At 45.8% G+C, this 20,150-nt stretch overlaps 2 protein-coding genes and 2 long non-coding RNA genes across 4 annotated transcripts; 1 reads left to right on the forward strand and 3 right to left on the reverse strand.

Moving 5' to 3' along the window:
- Positions 1–32: 32 nt before the first annotated feature.
- Positions 33–914, forward strand: LOC118499057. The gene is made up of 2 exons (XR_004901559.1): positions 33–406; positions 446–914. It is a non-coding gene; the product is annotated as an uncharacterized LOC118499057 (long non-coding RNA).
- Positions 915–2,452: 1,538 nt separating this feature from the next.
- ZC3H10 (zinc finger CCCH-type containing 10) lies at positions 2,453–6,756 on the reverse strand. The gene is made up of 3 exons (XM_028532220.2): positions 6,653–6,756; positions 5,811–5,874; positions 2,453–4,444 (listed from the first exon to the last, which is right to left on the reverse strand). Exon 3 carries the CDS (start codon positions 4,387–4,389, stop codon positions 3,082–3,084), a length of 1,308 nt encoding a protein of 435 aa, XP_028388021.1. The 5' UTR covers positions 4,390–4,444; positions 5,811–5,874; positions 6,653–6,756; the 3' UTR covers positions 2,453–3,081.
- A 368-nt stretch (positions 6,757–7,124) lies between these two features.
- LOC114512976 lies at positions 7,125–8,353 on the reverse strand. The gene is made up of 4 exons (XR_003685825.2): positions 8,245–8,353; positions 8,105–8,129; positions 7,696–7,718; positions 7,125–7,456 (listed from the first exon to the last, which is right to left on the reverse strand). It is a non-coding gene; the product is annotated as an uncharacterized LOC114512976 (long non-coding RNA).
- A 2,007-nt stretch (positions 8,354–10,360) lies between these two features.
- PA2G4 (proliferation-associated 2G4) lies at positions 10,361–19,241 on the reverse strand. Its single transcript, XM_028531832.2, has 13 exons — positions 18,951–19,241; positions 16,736–16,864; positions 16,376–16,481; positions 16,213–16,282; positions 15,871–15,963; positions 13,319–13,382; positions 12,993–13,071; positions 12,767–12,845; positions 12,541–12,674; positions 12,152–12,246; positions 11,902–12,029; positions 11,699–11,752; positions 10,361–11,493 (listed from the first exon to the last, which is right to left on the reverse strand). Exons 1-13 carry the CDS (start codon positions 19,036–19,038, stop codon positions 11,428–11,430), a joined length of 1,185 nt encoding a protein of 394 aa, XP_028387633.1. The 5' UTR covers positions 19,039–19,241; the 3' UTR covers positions 10,361–11,427.
- Positions 19,242–20,150: the final 909 nt, after the last annotated feature.

The following is a 20,150-nucleotide window of genomic DNA, read 5'->3' on the forward strand; positions in this document are numbered from 1 at the left end:
ACTTATATTAAGTACTCAATAAATGTTAGCTATTATTCTAGAACTCCCTGTTTATTTCCTATGCAGCAAGACAGGACCTTTTCTCCACTGGACAGCCCTTCAGATATTCAGATATCCACTGGGCATCTCCAAAGACATCTATTCAGCTACCCCACTGGTTTGTCAGTGGCCTTCTAAAAATTACATTTAGAAGAACACACAATACTTTAGGAGTGGTTCCATTCAGACAGACACGGAAGAGCTGCTATATTTACAATGCATGATTACGGGTCTGTTACCCTATGGAGCTCCAAAAAAAAAAGCTAAGACCTTTTTTTGTAGCCAATTGGAAGTCCTGTGTTGTTCTCATTGCTAATATAGATTTCTGCATTTACTCCTCAAGCTGGCTCAAGCAATTTTTTAGGGGGTCAATCCAAATTGATCCAAATTGACCCCAATTTTTTAGGGGGTCAATCCAAATTGATCCAAATTGATAGTCAATCCAAGTTACAAACACTTCCAATATTACTTCGTATGTCCTTGTGTTACTGTTGATAACAGAGACTTTTATATTTTATACAAGTTTAAAAAAAAAAGAACCATATCCTTTGGGTATATCACTAGAGACTACAGATCTTCCTTAACATGAATGCACTAATCAGTATTTACTACATACAAATGTTCAGTTTGGATTCCACCAAACTGTACTATTAAGTGATTCTTAATTATTCTTTTGTTTGCAGTGACTTAGGAGGAGAGAAAGAGGTAAGTAGCTCCCGACACCTATGAACTGGCCTGACACAGCTAGGCTTCAAGAGCTGGTGGGTGCTGACTCCAGCTCACAGGTAGGAAACAGTGCTCTTCTGTTGGACACAATGAATCTCACAAATCACCAACATAGGACAAGGGCACTAAGTGACTATGATGAAGTGAGGCAAAAAAAAAAATCACAATTTTGTTTAAGCATAAAAGGTCAGTCTGTGTGCAAACCACAGAATAGCAAACATGTCCCTCTCCCAGCTGAGCGACTGCTGTTTCATTACCAATTAGAGTTTTGCTTCACTCTGGTCTGCCCTTTTTCTGGATAGGATAAAGATACCCATAGAATTATCTATCCCTGCTTTCCTGACAGCACCCAACCCAGAATGAAGCCCCACTTCCTTAAACCTTCCCCCAAATCACTTACCAGAGTACAAGTTCTGTAACTCTTTTCTAACACCCTTTCACTGAGGCACACCAGTTCCCCATGGCCCACGCTCTCCATCACTGCTATGAGCATTAAACCCAGTTTGTTTGACTGCAGGTGTATTCCTGGTGGTTTAGCTGGAGCACATTAATAAAGGACATGCAATGTGTCAGTTCCCCAAATCTCCCTCTTTAGGAATATTTGGCAAAATGAAAATAAATTTAAGTGTGCCAGCATTTGGCTGGGAAGAAGTCATCTATGATCACACTCGTCTAAATGCTCATAAACCATCTCTTTTAATAATCCAAAATTGTGCCAGAAAACCAACATTTACTTTATCACTGTGTGGCTTCTAAAATCCTCACACAATATTTCAGTATTTTCTCACTTTTAGTCTTTAGACTATTTTCTGTCTCTACCTCCAAATCCACTGCCCCATTAGATCAGACATCTGAGTTTTTCCCCCATATCAGCTATGAGCTGAAGAGGAACTGAGGTTTGGCTATTGGGGCCCTCAGCCTTGACTTTTTTTTTAATGTTTATTTATTGATTTTGAGAGAGAGAGAGAGAGAGAGAGAGAGGAATCCACTTGTTATTCCACTTATTTGTGCATTCACCAGTTGATTCTTGTATGTGCCCTGATTGGGGATTGAACCCACAACCTTGGTGTATGAGGACAACACTTATCAACTGAGCCATCCTGCCAGGATGAACTCTTAATTACATTTAAAACCTCTGTAGTCCTATGTGGAAGCAGAGGGAAGAAAGGGACAAACCCTGAGATTGACATCCACAGAACTTTTTGCCAGCACCTCCCAAGTCTCGAAAGTTTAAGGCATTGGTAACTGGGGGGGTGGGTAGGAGGGACATTAACTGCCATCGATAACTCAAGAGAGCAACCACCACCTGCTGTTTGAATAAGGATCTGCCAATACATATTCCACTCCCATTTCCCAGCATATCCACCCTCCTTAGTACCTGCCCCCCTAAATGACCCTAGGAGCCCTGGTTACCAAAGCAACCTGGGAATAGTATATGCAGATAGAAACTAGAACAGATGGGGCTATTTTTAAACTGGACTAGGTGGTTCCAATGCTTTTATCCCACAAAGTGCCTTCCCCAAAGTCTCATCTGGTCTTGTTCTGGGTCCCTACCCTTCTTCAGTGGTCTCCATCCAACTTTATCCCAGTTCTGTGAAGGTGGGGTCTTGATCCCATTTTGGCATGACATCTATTTACTACTCCCATCTTCCACACAGGATATCTAAGCAAGTTCTCACTGCCTCCATTTGTTAAAAATAATTGTTTATTTCTTTGGAAAGTGGTGGGCCCTGCCCTATGAATTTCCAGCCCAAGCCAAGGTAATGAAAGCTCCCCTCATCTTTGGGCTGGAGTACTATGGTCCCCGCCTTCCCACAGGCCCAGGCGTAGTTACTGTCCAACTCAACTACATCCCAAATTGTCTGAAGGCTCCTACCAGGCCTTCTCATCTGGCCACCCACTTCCCAACCTTTCCTGGCTTTCCTTCTGGGCAGGGCACTTTTTTTTTTTTTCCAAAGCCAGTGCTGGAACCTGTGCTGTGCAAAAGAGAGGACAAGACCAGGCATGTTGCCACCTTCCAATTAGGGGACATATAGTCCCTCAGTCAGTCCTTCCTCTCTGCTGGCTTCAGTCTGTACTCCTATGCAAGCCCCCTCTGTGAAACTTGAAGATGGACAAGAGAACCCTCATCAAAAGGAGGTGAGAGAAAACCCACCAGCACAACCCCTTCTCAGAAGCAAACTCCTTTGCAGTCTCTTGTTCTAGTTCTTGAATGAGCCCTTGAGACAGGGCCTGGGACGGCTAGGCAAGTGGGTGGGTAAGGACCCTGGATCCCAGCCCTGGGAGGCTATACCAGGGGAGTGTCCAGTAGCCCCATCAGTGTGGCATGGCTGTAATACGCATGCTCTGGGAAGCGATGGGGTAAGTCACCATGGGAGTAGTGGTGTGGCTCATTGTGATTCCTGCCAAGGGTTGGGCCATCGATACAGCCACAGGGGCCACAGGGGCCACAGATACAGCCACAGGAGCCATGGAGACAGGTGGGGGTGCCATTCCCTGGGCAATTGTTTGAGCCAGAGCAGCTGATAGTGGTGTAATCTCTGGGTTCAAGTGTGGGGGTGGGGGGGGTGGAGCAGCAGGAGGTGCAGCATTAGTTGGGGGAGCAGCTGGAGCTCCAGCAGGGGCTACCAGTTCTTGCTGAGACACAGGCCGAGGCTGTAGAGCCTGGCTACTGAGCGTAGTATGAGTCTGGGCAATGCCATGGTTAAAAGTGGCAACAGTACCCACAGTGGGGGCCAGAGTCTGCTCAGTTGCTGGTGCAGTGGAGCTCAGGGTCATGACCTTGGCCTGATTGCGGAACTGGGCATTTTGTTCCAGGAGTACCTCATTGGTAGCCAGAAGGTTGCTGACCTGCTTCTTTAGCTCCTCTACCCGCTTCCTGAGCATGGCATTCTCCTCCTCTAGCAGTCTGCACTCTACCCCTCGGGGTGGAGCCAGGCTATAGTCATATGATTCAAAATGGGGGCCATCTGGGGGGCAGCATCCACCTCGCCGGCGCTTGGGGACGGGCTCATGGTCCTCAAAGCCCCTGTCAGGGAGGTCATAGATATCATAGAGATCATGACGTCGTCCTGGGGGGACTGGGCCTGTTGAGCCCCCACCACCAGTGCCTCCTCCACCCCGAGTATCAAATTCAAAATCCCGTTGTAGGTGACGGAACTTGCACTTTGCTCCTCTCTGGCAGTCACCTTTGAGAAAGTCCCGGCAGATAGGAACCTCCTCCTTGCCATTTGGTAGGTCAGCCGGAGAAAGGCCCAGGCCTGCTGCAACTTTCTGCCTCAGCCTAGGGGGAAGCTCTCCTGTCTTCTTATAGCCATCCTCATCCTCCTTGGAGCCATGGATGAATCGGCAGTTTGGGCGACTACACTCCTTGTTCTGGAAGTCATGGCAGAAGATGAACTCATTTTTGCTCACCCCCAAGTTGGATACCTCACTCATGTCTGGATGGCGATATCGGCAACGCTTGCCTCGCTTGCACACATTCCTCAGGAAGTCTCTACAGATGGCATCTGAGCTGGCCCCGCCACTGCCTGCCCCTGTCCCACTGGCCTCCTCGCTGCCACCGTTTCCAGGGCCTCCACCGCTGCTCCCAGTGCCGTTGGCATAGCTGTCCCGGTCAGGCATCCTGGTCCCACCCAACTCAGGGCTTTCTTCCTTTTCTTGCCACCCTTGGTGACCACTAGGAAAGAGGAGAACTGTGTCAAACAAGAGTCCTCCAGAGGCCACACTCTTCCCGACTTTAGGATAGGCAGTCCAGCAAGAGGCAGGCCAGTGGGGTAACAGCTTTGGAGATGGAGAACCTAAGAAATGAGAATTCTGCCCAGACTGGCTGGCTTGTCAGAAGTCCCGCCCTGGCCCTTGTGCACCTGGTCTGAGTCAGAATGATTCACACTTGCCTGGCTAATGGAGAAGGGAGGGAGCTGGGGCAAAGCCATCTCATCGCACTAGTGACTGCAGGCCAAGGAGGGGGCAGGGATACTGTAGTACTGGATTTTACTTTCCTTTCTGAACTGACCTTATTAAAGTTGTGGAAGTGAAATTAAAACTGGCAGTATATGAATAGGCTAGGAGACTGGGAATCTTGACCAAGACGGGCCGGTAAGCTACTAGAGCTGTAGATAATGGGATACTATAAAGTATCATATTGCTAGACCCCAGGAAACCCTGGGTGAAGAGACTTGTGTCACTAGCTTGAGGGCAGTTCCTAAACCTGTCATATTTTAGTATTCCCTGCCAGCTCAACACCACAATCAACCCCAATGGTCAGCCCCTTCCCCTCCATTTCAGGGGAAAAGTACTACAGCTGGAACTTCCACTTAGAGACTCCCAAAGGACAAAACCATGTGTTCCATGATGAAGGCGGGAGGAAGGAGTTAATTTCAGAGGAACAAATGACCTTACTTTGCCCATTCTATCCCCTCCTAACACTCCATGAAAAGATACCACTGACATCAAACCACACCATTCCTCACCCATAAAGATCTTCTTTATTTATAGACTCTATAAAAGCTTTTTAAGTCTCATCTTTCCCAAGAGAGCTCTGGAATGTCAGTCAACTGCCCTGGTTCTAGCCCGCCCTCACCCCACCCCCTACAAGATTGGAGTCCCAGCTACCACGTGTCTGACCTGGTAAACCTTTCCTAGGCAGTGTTCAAGCTCCCCCTGCTGTTCAAATAGGAAAACTTCATATCGTTTCTCCTTGAGTGTAAGGGAAACTCCAATTTCTTGGGCCTTGATCTCTAAACACCCACCCGTTGTCTTTGCCTTCAGATCTAGCTAAAATGAACTGACCAGAGGCCAGAGTTACAAGAGAATCTTTTAAAAAGGAGAGTCCTCTTCCTCCAAAGGGAGGTAGTCCCAGAAAAATAGAAACACTCAAGAAAAAGTGATAAAAGAGAAGATATAAACTTTTACTAAAAGGGAAGTGACCTGGTGAAAAATAAATGCCCTCTATCCAAGCCTGCCCCACACTGCAAGTCCCACCAGGTGCAGAAAATCTGATATGGTATTCCGCCCCACCCAACTCTCCCAGGATTGTTCGATACCTGAGGTAGCTCAGGTGAAGTCCGGGGCTCCTGTGGGTCTCCACCTCCACATCACTGCTGGGTTCTGAACAGGAAAAAAACAGATACTTGGGTGGGAGAAAGGGTAAGAATGGAGGACTATGGGGTGACTGTTACACGAAAAAGGTATGACAAAACGGCCAGAGCTCTGGGCACATCAAGATTTCCTCAGGGTTTCAACTAAACTTCACCTGTCAAAGGGAGAAGTTGTAAGAAGAGTAAAAAATATAACTAATTTGGAGAGCCTACCAGGATGGGTTGGATAACCAGAGGAGTGAACAAAGGGTGAGGGGAAGCCCTGCCTCAAGATGAAAGAGGATGTGGGTATCACAGACTGGTCTAGTGTTGGGGTTAGGAACTCCAAATGGGGAGCTGTGCAAAGGCAGCGACTGACAGTGCAGTGGAATGGCAGACTAGACTTGGGGGCGGTGATTATGAAGCTTCGTGACACCCGAGTTTGCGAAGAAAAAAAAAAGTCCTAGGAGTTTCCTGCAGCAAATCTTCTAGCTTGGCAGATTCTGTACAGTGCTACCAGAGCTCAGCCCTGGGCTAGGTGAAGAGGACACTAAGGGAGCACGAAGTGAAGCGGAGAGAGGGACTCCAGGTGACATCAAGCTGAGGGGATGAACAGGGCTGTGACGTCACGGAGCTGGCGTTTGCTCGCGAAGCGAGGTCAGTTAGAAATGCGGCTCGGCCATAGGTCACGAAGAAGAGCCAGCTCAGTCCTGGGGGGCCTTGTGTAGCCCAGCCGAGCTCGGCCACTGGGCCGGCCCGACTCCTCCCCTCCGGGCGCGGCCTCCACCTAAGTCTCCCGCCTCCCTCACCTGCCGCCGCCGCCGTAGTTGCTGCTGCCGCCTGCCGGTCCTCTAGCTTCGACAAAGAGCCGCCTGTCCAATAGCCCTTCCGCTTCCTGCGGAAGAAGCGACGCTCTAGCCACCAGACCCGGAACTATACTCTATGGTGTTAATACTTGCTGTACTAGACGCAGGAAGTTCCCAGCAAGCTTTGCGAGTCACCATGACAACCCAACACAACGTAAACCTGCAGAAAGCGACTCACAAATGTAGCCCGGGAAGACAAGGGAGCGGGCATAACCGTTTGCTTTGTTGGCGAACCACCTGGTTCTCCAGACTTCTACTAGTCTGAGGGCCGGGGAGCAAATGTGGGGTAGGGGCAGGGTTCACACCCCTGGAGTAGGCTTTGTAACTTCACAATCTACAACATTGGGTAGTAACAGGGCCCCCGGTACTGATAGAATCCCCAGCCAATGGAACCATAAAAACCACGAAACAGACAGTTTTCTTCAGCTAAGAAGAAATGATTTATTGTACACACTCAGCCACAAATGATAACAGAACCAGTCCAGAATGTCACAGGTCCAGGGCAAAGGACCAAAAGGGACTATTGTTGTAAGAGCAGCGTGGGTCTCTCAAAAGGTGGTCGCGGAGATCAGACTTTATGTTCTACATCCATCGACAAGTTCTCGATAGCAGGCATGCAGTCGAACAATTTGTACCAGTGTCCCTGGCCTCTGGCTTCCCTTATTTCTGCTCCTGTGGCTTCCATGGGTACACAAGCTAGCAGTTTACTTGGACCTCTGCCTCATCTTTCTTCTTTTGCGCTTCAGCCTGAAAAGCAGACAAAGGAATACACCCCCTTCCTTCAAGCCAGCGTAGTCCACCTTAATGTGTGCACAATACAAAGTTGTGAAATGTTCAAGCACTACATTTTGGCCTGACAATTCAATGCTCAAAACGTTTTAAATCTCCTATTCCTTTAGATTTCTAAACCAAATGTTCCTCCGAAGTTTCGTCCAAGGCATACTCCATTCATTTCCCGCCCCCGGTGCCCGCAATGGTTAACATACCTGCGCATTCGCTTCTTCCTCCACTGCCAACAGATCATAACCAGAAACAAAGAATAAAAAAGACCATTGGTTTTAGTGATAACTTTAAATAGGGATGTGGAGAATAGCAGTTAGAACCAGGCAGGTTGTCGACCAAATATGAGGGCTTAGTCACAGTAATCACATCAATAAAGCCTCCTAACCGCCCCCCCCGCAAGTAATCCCCGAGATCCGCGTGCGCTCTTCTCTCCGCACAACACTTACCCAACCACCTTTTCTGCGTCTCCCCACGTTATCCTTCCTCTATCACTAGCTTTTGTACGGTTTTGAGAACCCAGCAGTTCAGAAACCATGGCGGACTTCCCTTGCTTGGGTCTCCACCCCCAATCCTCAACTCCTACAGCTCAGCTTACAGTCGGAGACTGCTTACCTTGGCTCTCATGGCGCAGAGGTTTCTACGGGTAAAAAGAAAAAGGCTACAGTTAGTTTGCTGTGATGATGGTAAGTGCAGACGCTAGATGTTAATGGATTGTACGCGGAATCCACACACGGGCCACAAACATCACCCACCTAAGAAGATGGCGTTAAGGCCGAGAGAAGGCCAATTGCCCGCCTACGGGTATTTAAGGGAGCGTCCATTGTCGTCACTTCCGCAGCTTGGCCCTACCTCCAGGGGAGTAACAGTGGCTTCCGGTGCCAGACAAAACTGATTCACAAAAGTGATTTACTTTTCTTGGAAAAGTGTATTGTGAATTTGAGTTACAAAATCCCCCACCCCCAGTTTTGTTATGAGGGCACTGTGTTACTTAAACGTGAGCACCTATTTCCAATATGACACCTGGAGGAGTAGGCGAGCAAAGGATAGCGACTTCCGCCTTCCCTCTCATTGCTTCATGGGAGTTGCAGTTTCCTGGCGACACCCTCCATTTTATTATGAATAGGTGCGTACTGTGGAAAAATTCCTAATTTGTTTACTGCTTTGCCTTATTTTTTACACTAAATTGCTGCAGGGAGACTGTTTCAGAACATCCAGAGGTCTTAAGGTTACAGGACGTGGGAGGGTATGTAAAGTTGGATTGTCAAGATAAACTTTCCTAGCCAGCAGTGATCTTCCCCTTTGCCTGAGGCAGAATGTAATTAGATTGTTTGCCACATGCATCTTGTTCAGAAAGTGATTCAATGAATTTCCCTACCAATGGAGAGGGGAAGATGGCTGTCTTATCTAGAGCCAAGAATGGTATTTGGTATGATAAAGAATTTACCAGTATCGGGGTATGACCGGTCAGAAGCACCTGGTAAACAGGTAAGTAAAGATTTGGCTAGTTAGTTGTGAAGAATGGAAAGGAATCCTTAACCAGACTTCACCTCACTCACTGATTTGTAATCCCTTCTTTTTTGGTGGTTTCCCTTTGTAACTTACACAGTAACACATCACTCTTTTAACTCTATTAAAACAAGGTTTTTAAAACTTGGGAACCTTGTATTAAATGTTTAAGCAGTTCTAGTATTTTCATCATCATAATAAAGTTTTTGAAGATAAAAGTGAAAGCCGTAGCAGAATTATTTATCAAGTCAACTAGTATTTTTATCTGTTGATTGCCCAGTCTATAAGCTCTTATGAAGAGCTGTTTTCTTCACTGTGGTATTTCTAGGTCAGCATGTCTCATATGTAAGATGCTCAAATCTAGTAAATTATTTTAGGCTGGCCCAGAAAAATATCATAACACTAAAGGCATCCTTCCTGGCTTCCTAAGTCAAGATAAACACTTGCAGAGTTTTACGAGGTCTGTCCAGGAAAAGTCCACCCATTGTTAATATAACAAGAGTGGTTTGTAAGACATCAATATAACCTGGCAGCCAAGGAGAATGGACTGGAATGTGCATGTGTGAACAGTGACAACTTCATTGTACTAGTCAGTAGGGGCAGTAGACACCTTTGAGTGAGCATGTGTATCGTGTGGCCCTAGCATTCAAACTGACTGGTAGAACAGGTGGAGCTATGAATCTGCAATAAATTTTGTGTTAAGCTTGAACATTCCTCTGCCAAAACCATTCAGAGGATTCAGAAGGCTACAACTATGGGCAACTGGTGATTAGTAGCTTCATAAGGACAACATGCCTGCTCATGCATCACCTATGGTGCAGGGTATTTTGGAGAAACATCAAGTCACACAGGTGACTCAACGCCCCCCTACAGCCCAGATTTGGCACCCTGCAACTGCTGGCTTTTCCTAAAATTAAAATCACCTTTGAAAGGGAAGAGATTTCAGACCATCATTGAGATTCAGGAAAATATGACAGGGCAACTGATGGCAACTGGAAGTGTATGAAGTCCCAAGGTACCGACTTTGAAGAGGACAGAGGTCTCATTGTCCTTTGTAGGTTTGTGTCTTTTTCAGTAAATGTCTGTTTTCTGTATTACATGGCTGGGTATCTTCTGAACAGAACTGTGTATTTCACAGTACACATTAAATGTGTTAGTCCTGAACAAAATGTCAGCAGCAAGGTTGATGTTTTTACTTTAGAAAATTAAATCAAGCCCCCATAGAAAATTTACTGTCTAGGATTTCTCTTTGGGTTGGGGAAATAAATATTCCTTGTTTTAGAGAGAATATAGCTCATGGAAAAACAACTCCAAATGATCACTTCAACTAACCCACCAAATAAGAGCAGCAAAGGCACATGATTATGAGCAAATCCAAATTTATTTTAACACCATGTCATTTTCAATGTTTAAAAACCTCATAAGTTAGCAGGAGCCCTGGTTCCCTGGGACAGCATGACAGCATGCCAGAGGTACTGAATGAAATTCGTCACCTCTCTCTCCAAACCCCTAGCAATTCACCCAATTCAAGTCCACAGCTTTAGAAAGCCAGGAGTTGTCTCTTCAGTCTGCTCCTCTGGTTTCTGGTCTTTCTCTCAAGGGAGGGAGATCAAAATACTTCAAAAAAGAACAAAACCACAGTTGAGCTTCCAGCTCAGGTTTTTAAGATGGAGCAAGGGAAGACCCCAGTGACTCCAAAGAAATGGACTGGTTGAAATAAGTTCCTCCTTTACAGCTTTGGGGAGGAGGGGGAGAGCTGTAAAAAGTCCTGCAGAACAAAAATGACTAAAAAGACTTACAAATGAGGATCATTTCGTAGATGAGAATCCCTTGTTAAGTGCAGGCTCCAGCTCCTAAAAAAGGGAGCGGCCTGACCAGACAGCCTGGATCAAAAAAGGAATCTACCACGTGAATAAAAACAAATCTGAAGAACAGTTCCTCTCTACTTTGAGGCCAGATAAAATACTTGGGAAGAGTGGGAAAAGAGAGGAACAAGCCCCAACAGATGGGAAAATGCTGATACCAGAGTGTATAAAAAAATTTCAGCTGAATTTTTAGTGGTGGTGGCTCCTTTAGCCTCCTCCCTGTTCTGTTGTAGGGCCATAAACCTCGACCAAGCAGAGAGTGGTAGAAAAAGGCTAGAAAGAGGGGCTTGAAGACGATGGATTTTGACTCCTGATTTTATTACTGAATTTCTCTTTTCTAGTTAAAGTAGTCTTCAGTGGCTGGGAAGCTTGGCCTCCCAAGACCAGAGTCAGTTGGAGCTGGTTGTTGTTGGAAGGGGTTGGGTCGGGAGACTGGGATGGGGGGGCAGGGAGACACCCTGCTCTGCTGGCGGTCCTGGGTGAAGACGAACTGCACTTCAGAGCCTGGGCTGTGGTGGAAAGGGGATGAGGCAGGAGCGGCAAGCTGGGGAGATGGGCCCCACCTCAGTCTCCAGCTTCATTCTCTTCTAATGTTTCTCCACTGGTGGCATTCTCTGCAGTCTTGGAGGCCTATATTCAAGGAAAAAAGAGGGAGAAGACTGTCAAGTTTCCTTGTGGTACTGTTTGGGGAACCAAGGACAAAAATACTCTTAATTCTCTAGGTCAGGGCTGAGAAGAGGGGAAACGAAGACATACAAAAATCTATACCACACCACAACCCAGGAAAGTAGAAGAGGGATCAGACTGATCCCGCCAAAGAAGGATAATAACACACCTTCTTTTTTTTCTTTTTCTGGGTTTTCCGACTTGCAGAACTCTGGAGGAGGGCCTGGACAATAAGAAGGAAAACAAATTTTGAAGAACTTGGAAGAAACAATCTCACTTCAAAACTGTAGCTCTTTTCAGGACTTTGCTGACATTTAATCCTCACTTCCAGGACAGGTTCCACGTGCTCACCACTTCCCAGCCCATACTAACCTTTAGTTCTGCATCCTGGACCTCCATCTCAGACTTGTAAAGGTCAGGATCAAAGGGACCACTGGTTATCCGCATGGGGCCATTGGGCATGAGCAGAACTGTAAATTTAAACTGGGCAACAAATTCACCTATGGAAGAGAGAAGTGTTTTGATAAAATGTTCCCTTGTTATACTTTTTCTATAACATATAGGGAGAAAGGAAGGAATCATATACCCAGTTCCAAAGTGAAACTCTTGTTTTAGAACTTACCCTCCTTCTCATAGAGAACATTAAATGGTTGTAGCAATTCATGTTTGGCGCACTCCACCACACCCATCCGGGCCTTCTTCTCATCTTCAAATGCTCTGGTAGAAGACAAATTCAGGTATCCTTAACTCCATATCAAGTCTTACCATTTTGCTCATGTTTTTAAATAGCTCCTACCCTCAGGCAAAAATCATGGTTAGAACTGCTCTTTCACATTCCCCTCAATGAGGGATATGGGGAGCATAAGAGAACCCTTGCATGCAGGCTGGAATTACAAGTCTAGGCAGGAGGGGAGAGAGAGAGGGAGGGGTGGAGGAAGGAACAGTGTTCCTGGGTGTGTAGTCTATGACTCACACTAGTTCCAAGTCCTGTCCTTATTAAGTGCAGTATACCTTAAAGTAAATGGCATGGCATCAAAACGTCTTTCAACTTCACTGAAGAAGGCACGTGAAGTTTTCATTTTCAGGCCATATTGTTTAGAAGGATCTCGTTTATAAATGGTGGTTCTCTGCCCTGCATCCTTGGCCTAAAAGAGTAAGTTAGGTCACATTTGTTCTGGTGTTCTTGGAACACACCCTCAGTCAGCCCTCTTTGCTAGCTCTGGTAAACACTCCTCACCTTGCCCTCTCCTGAGCTGACGAGAACATCCACAGCATATACTTCATGTACCTCAAATTCAGCTTTTTCGTGGTCCTTCCTAAAAGGAAGAAAAAGGGAACCATAAGGAGCAGTAAGTAGTTCCTGATTTGGAGTAGAAAGTGAACAAAATTAGGCTGGAAGTACAAAAAAAAAATTCATCACTAGTCTGGTATGGTGGAAGGTGAAGGGTAGGATTGGCACTTACTTCTGCTGGTCTGTGGGATTCTGGATAATGGTTTTCTCTCCATCAATGACATGCTGCTTCAACTGGTGTGACAGCATACCTGTAGAGAGGACAAAGCCTGTGGTACCAGCTATCTAGAATCCCAACAGGTTTCCAAATCCGCCCACCTAAGTAGTTTGATGGGGCGGGAAGTGAGAGAAAGGTAACTGGCTATGGAAATGGACGGCACTGACGTCTTTGGCTTAGACTGTACTAGAGCCAGGATGGACCCTTAAGGGAGGAGAAGGCCTTAATTCTTCTAAATCACTAGGTACTTAGACCCTCAACCCTGTTATCTGAGGTCTCACCTTCTATTGGTGTGCAGTTAAATGAGTGGGCAACTTTGTTCCAGGCTTCCGTCACTTGTGTGTTCTAGAAGTACAAGATCAAATAAAAAGTGAGATATTAGGGGCTAATAAATTCTCTACCATGTGAATAAGAAGCATAAAAGAACTGAGAGTTCTAATATTCCCATAAAGTACAAGGACTCTGTTTTTTCATGTCATAGTCCTATCAGTCCCTACAACCTAAACATACCTTACAATTGCATATCCTTTTACAAAGGGCTTTCACAAAGATGGTCTAGACAGCAATTCTGGAAGATAAGTAGGGTACTTCTATATCCCAATCTAGATGATGAGGACACTGAGGCTCAGAAAGTTTAAATGATTTGTCCGGGATTAAACTAGAGAACAGAATGAACTTGGTATAGTCCTGGTTGGATAGCTCAGTTGATTAGAGCGTTACCCCGATATGTCAAAGTTGCAGGTTCAATCCCTGGTCAGAGCACATACAAGAACCAACCAATGACCCTGGATGGTGTGGCTCAGTGGGTTGGGAGCCAGTCTATGGGCCAAAGGGTCACTGGTTGGACTCCCAATCCGGGACACATGCCTGGGCTGCAGGCCAAATCCCCAGTAGGGGGTGTGCAAGAGGCAACCACACACTGATGCTTCTCTCCCTCCCTTCCCCTCTCTCTAGAAATATATAATTTTAAAAAACAGAAAAAAAGAACCAACCAATGAATACATAAATAAGTGGAACTACAAATTGATGTCTATCAAATGAATCAATAAATTAAAAATAAAACAACACAACAAAGAATCTGGTATAAACCCAGGTTTTATGATGAGAAGTTCTGTGTTTATTCCATTATAAATGACATTCTAATCTGTTGAGAAGGGACAGGAGACTCTTATTTTCCTCTTACTTCTTTCAAAGGTGATCTGATCCTTACCTAAGCTATAGTTCTTAGACAAAAAGAAGAGTGAATAACTAATCCCAGCTAATATTATTAAAATATGTGCTAGGTACTGTCATAGTCACTACATGGATCATCTCAATCATCAGAAAAACCCTGTAAAAATAAGGCACAATTTTACTTTTCCTATTTTACAGATGAGGAAATTTGAACTGATTTTTAACTAGTAAGAGGTGGCAACAGGGCAAGAACCCAGAAAGTCTGATGTCATAGCTAGACAAAACTACCTTCCAGTGAAGGTACTCAATATTTACATACACAAATATAAATAATTACTAGTTAACATAAGTATTTACTGTGCCAGGTACTGTTCAAAGTGCTTAACAGCTCTATGAAGTAGACATCATTATAAGAAAACTAAGAGGTTTAAATGAAAATTATGCAACTAAGTAATAATGGGGATGAATTACAAATTGATTAAAAGCATGAAGAACAAGAAAGTACAAAAAGGGAGCAAGACAAAAGATAATACTTTAGATATCAAACAGATCTCTGGAAACTCAAGTGTTAGAAAAATGTCTCCCCTGGCAGGGCAGCTTGGTTGGTTAGAGCATTGTCTTGGTACACCAGGGTTATGGCTTCTATCCCCAGTTAGGACACATATAGAATCAACCAGTGAATGCATAAATAGTGGAATAGCAACAAACAAACAAACAAACAAAATGTTTTTCTCTAAAATCAATAAAATTAAAAAGAAAAAATATCTCCACTCATAGTTTAACATACTAAATTGTATTAATTCGTGAGAAGTTCATGATCCCTGGGCTTCCCAATATTGTCTTGCAAGATACAGAGCAATAGCTTTCCTTTGTCACCAGTTTACCAGCACTATTACTGTATTATAATCTTTTAAAATTGAGTTTTAAAATATACCTGTACTTGCTCTGGCTGGTGTGGCTCAGTGGATTGAGCACAGGCCTGCGAACCATGCCAGGGTTGCGGGCCAGGTCCCCAGTAGGGGGCACGTGAGAGGCAAACACACTGATGTTTTTCTCCCTTCCTTTTTCTCTCTCTAAAAATAAATAAAATAATAAAAAAACCATATCTGTACTTTATTATAAGCTATCTATCTCAAATTATTTTCAGGGACACACATCAAAAACAAGAAAAAGGAAGGATCTCTGTAGGTTCCATATATCCCCACATAGCAAACACGGAACTATGTATGGTAGGCACTCAGGGGCTGCTATTTATTATTAAGCTCTTTAGTTCCTGTGTTTTCTCTTACAGAATTCTCATCCTATGAGGCAGTTAATTTTAAAATGCTATTCGTTTTAGCCCTGGCTGATGTGGCTCAGTGGATTGAGTGCTGGCCTGTGAACTGAAGGGCTGTGGCCAGGTCCCCAGTTGGGGGTGTGCAAGAGGCAACCAATCTATATTTCTCTTGCACATCAATGTTTCTCTCCCTCTCATTCTCCCTCCCTTCCCCTCTCTCTAAAAATAAATAAATAAAATCTTTAAAAAAATAAAAGGCTATTTGTTTTATAAAAGGCTATGAGAAAAGCTGAAAGTTAATATACAATAGCTATAGATGTACAGTGTAAGTGTTTAGTGTATTTTGGGTTCCATCGAGTTTTGGAGTTGGACTAAATAGCTCACCTGGTTTCCAGGTTTGACCAGGCGTAGGGCAGCTTCGGCACAAAGGTGAGCTGCCTTGATGACATCTGCTTTCCTCCCTGTTACTTGGGTGCCCTGTAGATAAGGAAATATAATCAGTGCCTTCCTGGAAAGGTCTCAGCTGGTTATTCAGTTACTATCTGTGTGCCCACTAAGTAAGGCCAGCCAATGAGCAAGAGAGAAAATACCCCTTTTACCTTTTATTTTTCTATATACTCTTGAAACTTATGTGGTGTTAGAGGGTGGGGATAAGAAACAATCAGTAGTATTGCTGACCCTCCCCCTTCCCCACAGGCTGCATAAAATTCAAGCAAGACCATCTACCTGAGCTACACCAACCACAAAAGTGTGAGCCACATTAGCGATGAAACCATCCACGTGGACCCCAAGGTCACTGAAAAGTAAGAGAAGAATATATAGCATTAACAACTGGGACTATGTAAATGCTTAGGAAAAAGACAAGCGCTCTAAAATGATTTAAACTTACATTTTTACCAAGTCACCTTCCTTAAGAATATAGTCTTGGTCGCTCTTCAAAGGGGAGAAGTGACATACACAGTTATTTACTGAAATGCTGGTGGGAAAGGCAATACCTGCAAAGAGAGGATCATCGGCCTTACTGCCTTGCTCTCTTTGAGCCCTGCTGCCCTCAGAAAAGTTGAAGGATCATCTTTAAGGTCTTGCCTAAGTTTAATCAGTTTGCATTAGGTGGGAAACTGTCTCGTAACCCACTTGTTACTCCAAATATCTCAACCAGAGGTGGGGTGAGAGTTACATCATTATGACAAACAAACAGGATTGAATAAGGGTCGAACTTGGGAAATTAGTGGGAAGTTGATTTTCTTACCTTTCTTCATTTCTTTTTCTTTCTTGAAAATTTTTCCTGTCTCTTCCATAATCATGGCATCACCTTTCTCACACAGGCTCAGTACCGACACACCTGAGCAGGATGCTTCCACCAAAGACCGAAGAACCCCTGGGGGCAGAATCCCACCATGTCAGTCCCACATGTGTTGTCTAAATTACAATCTAAGCAGCCCTGGGTGGTATAGCTCAGTGGATTGAGCACAGGCTGCCAACCAAAGGGTTGCCAGTTTGATTCCCAGTCAGGGCACATGCCTGGGTTGCAGGCTAGGTCCCCAGTGGGGGCCATGTGAGAGGCAACCACACATTGATGTTTCTCTCCCTCTCTTTCTGCCTCCCTTCCTCTCCTTCTAAAAATAAATAAAACAAAATTTTTTTAAAAGGCCTTCTTTTCTAGAAAGAAGGAAAGAAAGAAGAAAGAAAGAAAGAAAGAACGAACAATCTAAACAACACCTAGAAGTTGGTTCCAGAGTTTCTGATACTCCCTAATGACATTACCCTAAGGCTGAAGGAACATATTTTATCTTTTGGAATGTACTGACCTGTAACCTCTAAATTTCTACCTTCCTCTCCTAAAATAAAGAAGTCAACATTCCCATCCCTTCCTTATGCATGACAGCTGGGTATATACAATGTCTCCCTGGGCAAGGAAGACTTGCCAAAGATACTTGTAATGTGGTAGGACAGAATTATGAACTTCAAAGGGAACCTCACGAAGGTATCTCATATACACGCAAAGCAACCAGAAGACATTCAGAGGTATCAGGAACAACAGGAAAGTAGGCACAGAACTGCTGACTCAAAGCTGCTGAACTGTGAAATGCTACCTACTCCCTTCTCAGACAACCAATTAGTTGTTAATAATTCAATTTATGTAGACTTATTTCCGCACAAGTATATAAGCCAAGGGGACTTAATCTAAGGTATGTGACCCAAAAGAGTTTCAAACTTGTAATTGTAATCACAAGGACCCCAGAAGTTATAAACTTCAAGAGGAAAATTTTTTTTCTGATTCAAATCACTAATATTATATACAAAATATGCCAAAAATAGGGGTACTATACTAAATGTCCATTATGTGATAAAGCATCTCCATGTCCCATCCTGAACTTCAGGTTTGATTTGTTTGATCTAAGTTTTGGTAATTCTTTGGAGCCAGAAACTCAGGTTTTTACATGTAGGACCAGAGGCACCCTAAAACCTATCTCTACTGTCAAAAACACTTAAAAGCCTACAGATAAGCACTTTCTGTCCCCTGGACTGGGTTTGAAATTGGGAAGGTGATTTGGAAATAGAGAAAATAGAAAGTGAGACATTTGTCTACAGTAGCAGGCAGCTGCTGAGAAAGTCCGAGTAGTCCTAATAAGGATGACTTCTGAGATCCTAAGATCAGCGTTCCAGTATTATTCACAAGTTTGCCCAGCTGGGGTGAAGACCTCAGAAACACTCCTAGAGTTGTCAAGCGCCTGAGATCAATCAAAGTTGAAGGCTAACTAAGGCTACCTGCACAGACTGAAGACAATAATGAGCAACTTCAAGAAAATGCCAGATATACGTCCAAGAGGGTGTCAGGAGCTCCGTGAGTGCCCCCCAACGGTCCCTCAGCTGGCCCAGGAGAGGAAGGGGGCCCCCCAAAGGGAAAGAGCTGAAGTAAAGAACGAAAGACTTAAGCAAAGCACGTGTTAGGGAAGCTTGTGTCAGCGACGGCAGGAGGAAGGCAGCTGGAGATCTGCAAAGGGACCCGGCAACATGTGCCGGCTTGGCTCCTGACGCCCGGGAGCCGCGACAAAATAGAGGGGCTCTTCCGTTGCCAACAGCTAGGTGCTTCCTTTTCGAGGTGGCCTCGCCGCTGCCAAAATTAGAGGAGGCAGGTATCCAAACGAAAGGGTGAGCAGAAGATGCGCCTTGCCTCCTTAGCAACGGCCTAAGGTTCGCGCCGGCCAGGTACCCTATTCTGAGCTCTTCACCGTCGTCCGCCCGCACCTCCAGACAACAACCCAGGCCTGGACGCTCAGGTCCCAGACGCGACACGGTCTTCCCACCACCAGCGGACCGCGCCACCCTCAGCGGACCGGCGCGGTGCCCTCAGTAGCTCACTCGGCATGACCCCACCGCTCAGCAGCTCCCGGGCCAGCCTAGTGCCGCCCCCTAGCCTCTCTCCCTCAGCCCAGAACCCGGACCCCTGAGGCCGCACTCACGGTTGGCGATGTCGCCCCCCATCTTATACTTGGTCACGACCAGGTCCTCGGCGATAGTTTGCTCCTGCTGCTCGTCCTCACCCGACATCTTCCCGCCGCCACCACCACTGCAGCCTCGTTCCTCTCACCCGCCGCCTCGGTCTCCCTTCCTAGCCACAGGCTGTGGTCAGAGCGCCTTCGATTTGCGAGAAGAGCGCGAGCAAAAGCGCGAGCAAGCAAGGGAGCGGGCGGGCGAGCGAGAAGCTGAGAGCGCGCGGGCTGAGGCGCAGGGCATGCTGGGACAATGAGTCCTTTCTGTGGACAACCTCTAGCGGTTCTCGCGGACTCGTGAACTATAACTCCCAGCCTGCCTTTCGCGCCCCTAAGCCAGGCCCTGGGGCCTTGCCCTCCGTGGGCCTCGCACGGTGGAATCGCCGGGCACGCTGGGAAGGGTCGGGCTTCAGCGGGAAGGCGGAGTCGTTAGGGAGTTTAAGAAGCGTGGTCTCTGCTGGAGAACCCGTGTCTTCCAGGATCCTTGAGTTGTAACCTTTAGTGGAGGGGGGCGGGCTGAGGGAGAAGGGGCAGAGCTACTGTGGGGAAATGGGTTTGGAGGCGGAGGGCAGGGTGGAGCCGAGGCGGTTGTGGGGTGACTACACTAAAGGTGGGGAGGCTGTGTACGCCCTTCCCCGGATACCTGGAGCTGCTGGCTGGACCGGCCCTGCCCACACCTTCGTTCTCCAATGCTGGGAGGGCCGGGAGGGTGCATAAGAAGACCCAGGGGTAGGGACTAACTGGGCCTGCGGACTCTGATTATCCATTTACAGCTTTTCAGTCTAGAGGCTGGACTCCCACTGAAGATGGCACTATTGTTCCGACAATAGGTTTTGATGGCACCCAAGCGAAGTATTCACGGAGACTTTAAGAGTAAGTTCAGAAACATACAGTATTCCACCTCTTGAGGGAGCACATCTATAACACTTTTCCCAACTTCCCCAAACTTTTTATTCCCAGTTGCTTGCCTTGTGGATATTCTTAATAAAAACCTTTAAATGAAAAGGACTGTGCGCTAATGCTTCTCTTAAGGGGATCCAGAAAGGTAGGACTGGAGAAAGCTGCTTGGGTCAGAATAGGGCTGTCGGAAACCAGAAGATAGCTGAGCTGTGTTCTACCCAGGAATAAAAGGATGGTCTACCTTACTAAAGGTTTTTCATTTGACAGAGA

Source organism: Phyllostomus discolor, chromosome 2 (genome assembly GCF_004126475.2).
Source record: "Phyllostomus discolor isolate MPI-MPIP mPhyDis1 chromosome 2, mPhyDis1.pri.v3, whole genome shotgun sequence".
NCBI lineage: Eukaryota > Metazoa > Chordata > Mammalia > Chiroptera > Phyllostomidae > Phyllostomus > Phyllostomus discolor.